The sequence below is a fragment of the Camellia sinensis genome, chromosome 14 (genome assembly GCF_055761805.1).
Source record: "Camellia sinensis isolate YWXY chromosome 14, ASM5576180v1, whole genome shotgun sequence".
Classification (NCBI taxonomy): domain Eukaryota; kingdom Viridiplantae; phylum Streptophyta; class Magnoliopsida; order Ericales; family Theaceae; genus Camellia; species Camellia sinensis.
In genome coordinates, this window is record NC_138974.1 from 38,228,234 (window position 1) to 38,240,053 (window position 11,820).

An 11,820-nucleotide genomic window follows, 5' to 3' on the forward strand; every position below is an offset into this window, starting at 1 on the left:
TAAAAACTTTAATTCAGATAATTTTCCTACAAATAGCCGTCACTCTTTTGCCCTTTTATTTTTCCACACTTTGAATTTGGGTGTAAGGCTAGAGCCATTGGAAAGCTTGTTTCCAGGGCTTCGATTTGGACACAAGAACAACCTAAAACGGAGTCTGAATGAGAGAGTTATACCCGTTTGAAGTTTTGGTATCTGCGCTGGAAGCAGGTGCGTTCGAGCGGGAAAATCGACGCTCGAGTGGACTGCGTGAATTTAGCGACTTAAAAAGTGAATTTCTAGATCATTCTTCACACCTGCATTCTCTCTCTTCATCCCTTTCACCCTTAGTCCAAAAACCCTAGAGATTTTGGCCCAAATACCTTCCATTCCCTAAAGTTTTGGCCAAGATCTCTCACCAAAAAGTGAAGAAAGCTTAAAGATCTTACTTTTCAACCGATTGAAGTTTGAATTTGTGAAGGAATCTCATTAAAGCTTTGCTATTTTGCTTGATTCTTGAAGTAGTGGTCATAGTTCTTCTTCAATACTTGCATTAATAGATAGATTGTGGTATTTTAATTATATAAATAAAAAATCTACATTTTTTTAAGCATATAGTGCTACATCATGAGATTGGGGGCTTAGGGTTTGAAGTGTTGGGTTAAGATCGTGGATTATGAACTTTAGGTGTATAATCAATGGGAAAATTGGAATAAAAAGTAGTGGTGTGAGAAGTTGTAATTTTTCTTGAAAGTCTTGATTTTTCTTGAAAACCCTAAGTTAACTCACGCTGATAATTAATGATTTTGCCTAAATTGAAAGAAGAATCATGAAATTGAGAAGTTGAATTACATATATACAAGTTTAATTGAATTTTGGAAGTGTTTGAAAATTTTGTTAAAAATTAGCGAATGAACTCTTATCATGGATATTGTAAATCATGCTATAATATGAAATGAAATTTGGGGAAAAAGATTTGTTAATGATATGGATGACATGAGTCTTGGGATAAAATGATGAAATGAAAATTTAAGAGTTCACCTTGAATTATGTTGAATTACATTTAGTGGTGTTGAAATGAATTGTGTTGAATTATGTTGAATTGTGTTGACTTGAATTGTGTTGAATCATGTTGAGTTGTGTTGGGTTTTGATGAGTTGTGTTGAGTTGAGTTGTGTTCGGTTGTGTCCGATTGTGTCGAGTTAGGTTGAGTTGTGTTGGGTGGTGTTGTGTTGGTACCCGCGTGGGGAGTTGAAAAAGGTTTTTGGGGGCCCACGTCCCGCCGTATAGTAGCCGGCAAATGTGGGGGTTGTTTGAATTAAAGGTGCCTAATTGCCCTGTCTAGGCTTATCGCTGGACGAATGTGGAAAATATAATTTTTGGGTGTTCACATAGTCTTGTCGTATAGTAGCCGGCAAAAGTGGAAAAATGATTTTTGGGTGTCCACACAGTCCTTCTGTATAATAGACTGCAAAAGTGGAAAAACGAATGGTTTTCGAAAATGTTTTAGGTGCCCACGTCCTGCCGTATAGTAGTTGGCAAATGTGGGGGATGGTTTTAAGAAATTGAAAAATGGTTTTTAGAGAAATATGGTTTTTGGAAAGAAAGGGCTTTTGAGAAAATGATTTTTGGGAGTTCACTTCCCGCCGTATAATAGCCGGCGAAAGATGGAAAGTGTTATGGATTGGGTGCCCGTTATCCCGCCATAGTAAGTCGGCAAAAGGTGGATTGTGTTGAGATGTGTGTTGAGAAGTATGTTGAGTTGATGATGTTATTCGTGACTTGTGATGAATCTGTGAAATTGCAAATTAATGTGTAACTTGGTATAAAGAGGATATGCACATAGATATTATTTGTAAATAATGGAACCTAAAAATGGATAAGGGGATTATGGATTGGTGATAGTGAACTTAATGAATTAGTTGTGACAATAAAGATAACTTATGGGTGTTGTTCTGTAAATAAATAAGGGACTCAATTGAAAGGGGGTTTATTAATCTTGTGTTATCTTGAAATGAATTTTGAGAGTGTAAATAACGGTGTGAATTGAGTATGGGAGAATTGTTAGTAAATTAAAAAGGGAACTTGAACTTGAAGTTATGGAGTTCTAAATAAATATAATGAGTAAAAAGGAAGATTGAAAGAAAAAGAGGAATATTAAAAATGGAAATTAAATGAGAAATATTTTGAGAATTGGTTAATAATTTTTTAAATGATATTGTTTCTTAAATATGTTTGTTTCACAAGGACTTATGGTTTTCTAAGGTTAAGGGACAATTTTTAAGGGCTGAAGGTTTTTCTTAAAAGTATGTAAATAATTTTTTAGAAAAAGGTACCTTATGATATTTTGAAATTATAAAATGTCACCCTACTATATGGTATCACCCTGCATGCATGATCATTTCTATCTGTGTATTAGTTATTGATTTAGAACTATGAGATTCCTACTGGGCATTAGTGCTCACTCCTTTATTGTTTTATCTTTTTACAGGAAGAAAGTTTGGATTATTTGATTGAAGAGTTGTGGAGTCCTTGAGTCCCTTTGTATAACTTCATAGTAGATGTAAAGGAAATGGATAATGTATTTGTATTTATTTATTCATAGCTTCACAGTAGGAGATTTACATGTATTGTTGTTATTATAATATTCATTGAGAGAGAAAGAACTTGTATGATTATATTTCTATTACTCAAGAGTAATAGATGTTTGTAAAAAAAAAAAAAAAAAAAAAAAAAAAGGACCTAAATTAAAGGCTTTGGTAATGTTCCCGTGTAATTAAAACTTGGGATGTTACATCCTCTAAAGTGGAATCTCCTAAAGAGTTATCCCCTGAAGTGGAATCTCCTAAAGAGTTATCTTTTGAAGTGGAAAAGGTACCTGAAAATAATAAAATCTCAATACATTGTAGAAGTACAGGTGAAATTTGTGATAAAAATTAAATTGTTGTCAACTACATATTTTCGTTTAAAGTTGATCTTGATATTACCAAAAGTAATGGTGAAAATATTATCAAAAGTGATGATGACAATGAACCACAAACTGTCGAGGAATGTCGACAGAGAAATTATTGGCCAATGTGAAAAGAAACAATACAAGTAGAGTTAAACTCGCTTACAAAACGTGAAATATTTGGACCTATAGTTCAAACCCCTGAAGGGATACAACCTGTGGGATATAAATGGGTGTTTGTTCGAAAACTCAATAAGCAAAATGAAATTCTAAGATATAAAGCACGATTTATTGCGCAAGGTTTATTGTAGAGACCTGGTATTGATTATGAGGAAACATATTCACCCATAACGAATGCAATTACATTCAGAGTTTTTATTAGCATGGTAATCACAGAAAATTTAGATATGCGTCTAATGGATGTAGTTATAGCATAGTTATATGGATCACTAGATAGTGATATATATATATATACATATATATATATATGAAACTTCCTGTACGGGGAGCAAATATTCCACGGAGCCCGTACTCTTTTCGTCCAAGCTCCTTGTCTATCCGATCGACCTGCGAGCATAACGGCGGTGAGCTACCCGGCGGTGTGTGGCCGGAAAACCCCTCCAATGGTCAAATTAGCACACACACCCAGGGAGAGAGAGAGAAAGAGAGAGATAAATCACAAAGAGTGTTTCTCACCAAATAATGTTCCATCCACAGCATAGGGGGCGCAGTCATGCTTGTATACATTCTGCGTTCACCTCTGCACCCATTCGTCTATTGACATGTGGAGCTGCTCTCCCATCTGTCAGCGCAAATCTAGTTAAACACCACCTAATCAAACCGCCAGACAACATTAGCGGGAACGGACAGCCCGGCAACACCATCCCGGCCTCCTTCGACCGTGCTGCCTAACGAGCCCAACAATGCTCCTCGCCGAGCACCATCACTACCGAGCTCAGCAGCACTCCGATGCGATTTTGCTCCAGCCAAGTTAGGCCGGTCTGCGGCAGATCACGATCACCGAGCTAAAACGAGCGAACAAGAGAAGCCAAGCTGACAGAGGATCATCTCGGCCAACTCTGGTCTGGACTTCGGTCGAACAAGCTTCCTCTCGGCACGGCTTAGCCCAGCTCGGCCCAAATACGCTTGGACCACTTTCAACCCGGCCAGAACCGCGACCCAAGTCGAGATTACGGAAATCTCCCTCTCACTTCCTAAAGGTTTTAAAATACCAGAAATATCTAATTCAAAATCCAGAAGTGTTTATTCAATCAAGCTACAAAGATCTTTATACGAGTTGAAACAATCAGGATGCATGTGGTATAATTGGCTCAGTGTATATCTGTTGAAAGAAGGATATGTAAATGATCCGATTTGTCCATGCTTTTTTACTAAGAAATCAAAATCCGAATTTGCAATTGTTACAGTATATGTTGATGATTTGAATCTTGTAAGAACTCCAGAAGAGAGCTTACCAAAATTGTAGAATACTTAAAGAAGAAATTTAAAATGAAAAATTATAGTAAAATAAAATTTTGTTTCAACTAGCAGATCGAACATTTGCCAAATGGGATTCTTGTACATCAATCAACATATACAGAAAAAGTCTTGAAAAACTTTTATATGGATAAAGCTCATCCTTTGAGTACTCCTATAGTTGTTCAATCTCTTGATGTGAAAAAAAGATCTTTTCGACCTCGAGAAAATAATGAAGAACTTCTTGGTCCTGAAGTACCATATCTTAGTGCAATTGGTGCCTCAGTTATTTTGCAAATTGTACCAGGCCCAATATTACATTTGTAGTCAAATTATTAGCACAATATAATTCTACATTAACCCGAAAACATTGGAATGGAGTGAAACAAATATTATGTTATTTTTGTGGAACAACTGATATGGATTTATTTTGTTCAAATAAATCAAAGCCGTAGCTAATTAGGTATGCATGCAGATGCTGGATATCTCTAGATCACAAATAGCATATGTTTTTACTTATGAGAATATTGTTATATCTTGATGATTAACAAACAAACATTGATGGCTACTTCTTCAAATCATTCGGAGATACTTGAAATTCATGACGCAAGTCGAGAATGTATTTGTCTTAGATCCATAATCCATCATATTCCAGACAAATGCTTATTTTCTTGAACTACAGATAGTTCAACCATATTATATGAAGATAATGTTGCATGTATCACACATATCAAATGAGGCTATATTAAAGATACACTCAAGTGATAATCTGACAAATCTATTTACTAAAACACTATCGATTGCAACATTTAAGAAGTTGGTGTATAATATTGGAATGCATCGACATAAAGATTTATTATGCAACTTTGATGGGAAGTCATCCATCTAAGCAGATTTATAGATTATATTTTTTTTCCTTCGTCTAATGTTTTTTTAACTGCGTTTTCCTTCGTAAGGTTTTAATAAGGCAATCTAAACAAATCACATACAAGAATATTGTACTATTTTTCCCACGAGTTTTCCTTGGTAAGGTTTTAACGAGACATATTTTTAGTCTATGGTTATCCAAAGGAGAGTGTTGTGAAATATTTGGATAACCAGTAAAAGAGATGCAATTGAAATTCTAATGAGTTTTGGGCCAAAGCGAAAATAGGGAAAAGTTTTTCCATGTGAGTAATGTGATATGCCATGTGATAAACCACATGGTGTGATGAATAGTAGTGAATAGTGAAGGTTTTTTCACCTATAAATAGGTGAGTTTGCATGGTAATGTAGCGATAGAAAAATTATGTATTACATGTGCGACTGTTTATTTCCTCTTCTATTATGATTTTTTCTTCTTTATTTTCTTTAGTTTTGTGGGAGTCAAAATTATAACAACCCAAAGGATAGGGTCCTAGTAACATAGCCAACAATTGGGCCCAATTTGAGGTCAACCCATTGGGTAGATCTATTAGGCCAAATTAGAGCCGAATAAGGTTGGATAGAACAATCGCCGAATAATAGGCCTCAGTGCTTGGTAGCCGAGCAGAGTAGTTTAGATAAGTCAGCGTCTCGCTCAGTTGTCAATTCTTCTCCATAAAGTGCAATGGGGGAATGGACCCTGACAGGGGATGCATAGTAGAAGATAAAAACCCAAAAGAGAAACTCTATAAAAGGAATGAGAGAACTCATGGATGAGGTAGGTTTAAAACAATTTACTTTAGGTTTAAAACAATTTACTTATAAAAAGGAACAATCAATATATTTGAAAGAAGAAAACTAACTAGATTGTCAGAGTGTTAATTCCGGCACTCCCCCATCAGAGTTGTTCTTCTGTTTCAAGTGACCATCAAATGACTACTCTAAGATCTACTTGGATAAAAGAATATCCCAAATCCACTCTCCCCACAAGTTTTATAATATGATAGTATAATTCTTTCCTTTCCCAAGCCTGATTTATTCGCAACCAAGCACAGTGACGGTGCACCAGGGTGTCCTAGGCGCATTTCTTTAGAAACACCAACAATGCCTCCGTTTGAAAAGTGGGTTGACTTTTTGACTTTTTTTGCTATTTTAACCTGGGCTAAAAAGCTTGATTTGAGAAGGACTTTTTGACTTTTTTTGTGAGGAAAGAATGTAATAATTATGGATTGAATATGATATTTTATTTGTTGTGACTAAAATAATCTATTTTATTTTTTGTGACTAATATAATCAAAAAATCTCTCGTCAAACGGAGCCAATGTCACATAGCAGTATTTTGGTACATGACTTCAAACCAAATGATCATCCAAACGAACATCATCAACGCTCCATTTGTTTGGATTTTTTTTCATTTTTTAATTTTTTTTTTTTTGTATTTTATGGTTTGTTACCATGAAAAATTGAAAGCCCACAAGAAATAAATCTATTTAGACAAAAAAATATTTTTAATTTTTAAAAGATCAAAAATATTTTTAGACTAAAATCTTGTCAATACCCATACTACCACTCTTACTATCATCACTAAAAATAAAAAAAAATATTTTCTGATTTTTTTTTTTCCGTAAAAAGTGTTTTTATTAAAAAAAAATTTCCACTCAAACGTAACGTAAAATTGAAAGCACGATAATATTCGTAACTCCTCTAAGAAAAACAGCTTATTGGGAATCAAACAAAAGCATTTATGGGAAATAGAAAGTTTTCCGGCTGGGAACTCTAAACATTACAAATATATAAAAGAACAATAAAAGAAAGACAAAAATAATTAATTTATTTAAGAAAAAAAAGAAGAAGACCTAGAATTCTATACAGAAAATGAGAAATAGGCAGATGAAAGATAAAATGACCTAGAATACTTTATATGGGCGCTGCACAGGTGGTTCTAAAATGGCCAGTTTGATTGCAACGGCTGCAATGGACAACCCGTTTCCCTCGATCCCGATCTTCCGTGCGAACTCGCCTTTTCCTTGGTCGACCCGGAGGCCGAAGTGATTTTGGTGGGTTTATGACAATGTCAGCACCATCTCCTTCATTCTGAGCTCCATCCAATGTCTCATTCCAAAGGGTTCTATCTGGCACTGGATGTATTGTCTGAGAGTATGCCTTACGATACGTTGCCACGGTGAAACAACTCTCAGTAAATCGATGGACATTTTGCCTGCACGAAAGGAGGGCTGCAACAGCATGAGCACAAGGCAGCCCATATAACTGCCATCCTCGACACAGACAACAACGAGTTCGAATATCCACAATATTTGTTCCTTCATGGGATATAACTTCAAATTCAGCTTCATTTGCTCGGAGCACCTGGAATGTACGTGCTCGCTCAAGAGCCTCCGACATGTGCCTCTCAGCGGAAGGAACAAGTACCGATGCCCACTGCATACTTGCCTCTCGACGCTCGTTGAACCAAATCATCAGTTGCCGACGGATAGACTCCATCATTTGAATTATTGGAAGCCCGGAGGCTTCAAGTATCCAAGAATTTAATGATTCAACTAAGTTTGCAGTCAGATGGCCAAACCTTGTGCCCTCAAAATATGCTGTGGCCCACAAGCGAGGTGGAACTCGTCGGATCCAGTAAGCAGCTTCCTGTGATATCTCTTCAATCTCAAGGACTTTCGCTTCAAACTCGATAACAGTAAGAACATTAGCAGCTTCCCCAAGAAGGTTGACAAGCATAGTATTGTTGAACTCCTTCCGGAAACTGTCACTGAGATGTTGCATACAGAACCCATGAAAAGCAGTTGGGAAGTTTGCTTCCACACCCTCCACGATGCCCCTCTGTCTGTTAGACAAGATTGTAAGCCTTGGCATGTTTTCAGTGTTAGTTTCAAGCAGGTTATGCAGCTCAGAAAGGAACCACATCCAGTTATCATCATTTTCCTCATCAACCACCCCAAATGCCAACGGAAATAGGGCACTATCCCCGTCAAAACCAGTGGCAAAAAGCAATGTCCCAAGGTACTTGCTTTTCAGGACAGTTTTATCAAGCCCAATAAGTGGGCGGCAAGAATTCAAAAACCCATAGATTGACGCTTGAAATGAAACAAACAGACGTTGGAAGCAGTTATCCACTGGATTCACATAAACTGATGCAATACTTCCTGGATTTGTCCGATTAATCTGGCTACAATACCGAGGAAGGAGGCGATAATCTTCTTCAAATGACCCCCGCACAGCAGCCATCATCCGCTCCTTCCCTCTCCAGGCTTGCTTGTATGATAATGTGATCCCATGAACACGATGAATCTCCTCCAAGATCTCCTTTGGTTTGTAATGGGGATTCTCCCTGAGGCTTTGTTCCACGGAATTTGCAACCCACTGGACTGAAGCTTGTTGATGGCCAAGATGGGTAATTCCACCACAAGTATGCTCCTCATGGATGGTCCTAATGGTGAAGGTAGGAACACCTGGAAGTTTTGCAGCATGAACCCGCCAAGGACATCCCTCACTTGCACATTTGGCAGTGAAACGAGTCTTGTCAGACTTAACAGTCTGAATCTCAAAGTGCAGAGCAATTGCCAAATCTCTCAATGCCCTACGACAGCTCTTGACATCAGGAAACTCTTGCCCAACAGTTAATTCACATGTTGGAGCAGGAAGCAAAATTCGGGACTGACAGATAGGAGTAGTGACTACCAGGTGGTCCTGCTGAACAGACATATCCGGAGAAGTTACAATGCTCAAGTCCTGATTTTGGTCCACAGTAAGCTCTAAGTTATCATCGATGTTATGATTTTCAACAACAGTCAATTCGTTATTCTCCAACAAACCGAATTCGTGATTCTGAACACTAAGACCCAACTGGTGATCATGGCTTTCGAGGACAGCATCATCTTGATCAGCAGCAGGATCAGCATCTTTGCCTGGATTTTTTTCATCATCTTGACTTTGTTCATATCTGGTCTCATGTTCATTGCTATGACCTTGGGCAGGCTGTAGAGCCATTTCATGGCCATGGGCCTGACCTAGCACTAATCTGTGATCATGAGCATCCACTAAACCTAGACCATGGTCATGGGTCTGTCCAAGTCCCATATCATGATCCTGTCCAATTACCAGATTATGATCATGCCCTATCGCCAAATGTTGGTTCTGAACCAGTGATAAATCCCGTCTTTGCCCAAGAATCATATCATGGTTCGCCATGAAAACCCACTCAAATATCACACACTATCTCAATGCCCTAAAAAAGAAGAAAACGATCAAGCAATAGCTGGAAACTCTAGTTTGCTATGTATGTCCAAGAAAACCTGTTCAAATAAAGTTAATTATGAATCAGAAGCTACTTTTTTTCTCTTTCACACCCGTCATAACTACAAATAAGAAAAATGAGGGAAACATAACATATCATCAAAGTATGACATAACATGGTTACCTAAATTGCCAGTTATTTTGTCAGTTTCTCAACGAATAATGGAGTTTTGCAGGAAAAACGAACTTTGAACAGGCCTGACGCTTCCAGTTTGTAGAATGATTCCTACAATTGAAGCCAAACAAACAACATCGCAATTTTGATTGTTACATACCACATATTCCAATTGAAATAAAGATTAACAATAAGAATATATATATAATATTATATAAAGCATATAGGGTTCTCGGTATGAACCCTTTTGTCACAGCTTTTTTCTATTTCTAAATGACCCTTCTATAACTACTGAATTCAAACACACTGGATCCTTTGTAACTGTCTATCTGTAGCTTCAGATTTCAAGCACAACCATATGGGTGTGCAAACCTTCTAGTGTACATATATTGATAAATGCTTAAAAGTATATAATTTGTAAATTCTCTCCATTTATGCTTAGTTGTTTATTAAGGATTAATTTTATTCCTTTTGGAGAAAACTTATCAATTAAAGGGATGATGAAAGAAAAGAGTAGAAAATACTTTATGTTCAATCCATGTGGGTCCAAGTTCCAACTATCACAAGGCTAGCACACATAGTGTTGAATTCAAACACTAATGTAGTTGTAGTGCTTAACCGATCGGTACGGGAGTTGTTCTCATGGTAGGGCCGGTTGATTACGTGCTATGCGGGATGGATGTAAAGTGCTAAGGCAGTTCCGTGCAGACTCAAGTGTGCAGCATAGAGGAAATTGTGTGATCATATTTCTTGTGTATTACGTAGACAGTGTCCTATTTTATTATAAATGCATGTAAAATTCATTGCGTGAATTCCTTCATTCTTTATTCTTAACACATAATTTTCTGCTCTCTTCTATAGAGTTCTAATCTCTTTTGTAAGGCTAGGGGTGAAACCCCAATGGATTGTTCGTAATTATTTTATGATTCAATAATAATTTTCCCTGTTAGATTATACTGATTAATCAAATAACTATTTTTATCTTCCGATTGGGAAGACCTTTACCAAAAAAAAAAAAAAAAAACACTGGTGGTTGATCCTTGATGCCTATTACCTTCCTCATATTGCTTAAACCTTTTTCAATAAAAAAAAAAAAAAAAAATTTTTTTTTGGATCACGTTGTTCTTTATTATTACTTCGCAACAAGATGCACTTGGGTATCCACATTCAAAGTCATAGCACACACATATACAAGTGGGACCGAATAAACTTAAGCCCAGTTATATTACCACTTACTCCGTTAAAAAACATTAGATTAGACACCCCAGCTTTCCCAGCAACCAAACAGCGATTAAGAAAAGCACAAAACAATGCAAGGAAACCAAATCTCATTCAAAGAAGCTCACCGAGAAACATCTGAAAGAGAAATCGCAAAACCCTAATTTCGAGGGCATATCAGATTACCCAAAAGATCTCCACAACTCCGAAATCAGAAGAAACCCTGCAAAATAAAGACAAAACAGAACAGATCATTAGGATAGAACAGTGATCATACAAAGATTTCGAAACTAAAATTAGGGTTTACAAATGTATGTATGTATGTATGTATATCTATATCTAGAGAGAGAAAGAGAAAGAGAAAGAGAAAGAGAAGAAAGTTTTTGAATTTGGCGGGTGTGAGAGAGAGAGAAGAGAGATGAAAATACCAGAGAGAGAGAGGGAGAGAAGCGGTAGAGAGAAGATGGAGGAGGCAGAAATAGGGAGGGGCAAAAGGGCAGAAGAAGGGAGTAATGGGAGCTTGCGAAGAAGTAAAACTAGGGCAGATGGGAATTACACAGAGGGCATTTAGGTCATCCCATTATTTCTCTTTGGTCTCCCTCTTTAGACAATTTCTTTTTTGCCCCTCTCCAACCTCAGCCGCGTCATCTGTATCATCGTTCAATAATTTGTTATTTTTTTAAATAATTATTGGCAATAGATTTTAAGTCATACTTTGAGAAAATAATATTATTTTTTTTACCTCAAAAAACAATCATTTTTTTGTTTTTATTTTTGTTTTTGTTTATATAGACTATTAGTATTAAAAACCCATGATTATAATGAGAGTGTTATTTATAGGCAATTAAAGATGTGACAATTTAAA

General features: G+C 36.7%; 1 protein-coding gene across 1 annotated transcript; it reads right to left on the reverse strand.

The window, feature by feature from the left end:
- Window positions 1–7,026: 7,026 nt before the first annotated feature.
- LOC114321478 (uncharacterized) lies at window positions 7,027–11,534 on the reverse strand. The gene is made up of 4 exons (XM_028268635.2): window positions 11,384–11,534; window positions 11,084–11,178; window positions 9,747–9,848; window positions 7,027–9,621 (listed from the first exon to the last, which is right to left on the reverse strand). The coding sequence occupies exon 4, from the start codon at window positions 9,515–9,517 to the stop codon at window positions 7,223–7,225; it is 2,295 nt and encodes a 764-aa protein (XP_028124436.2). The 5' UTR covers window positions 9,518–9,621; window positions 9,747–9,848; window positions 11,084–11,178; window positions 11,384–11,534; the 3' UTR covers window positions 7,027–7,222.
- Between the last annotated feature and the right edge of the window lie 286 nt (window positions 11,535–11,820).

Excerpts from the sequence above, each read along its gene's own strand:
- LOC114321478 (XM_028268635.2), bottom strand. The coding sequence starts at position 9,517 with ATGGCGAACCATGATATGATTCTTGGGCAAAGACGGGATTTATCACTG.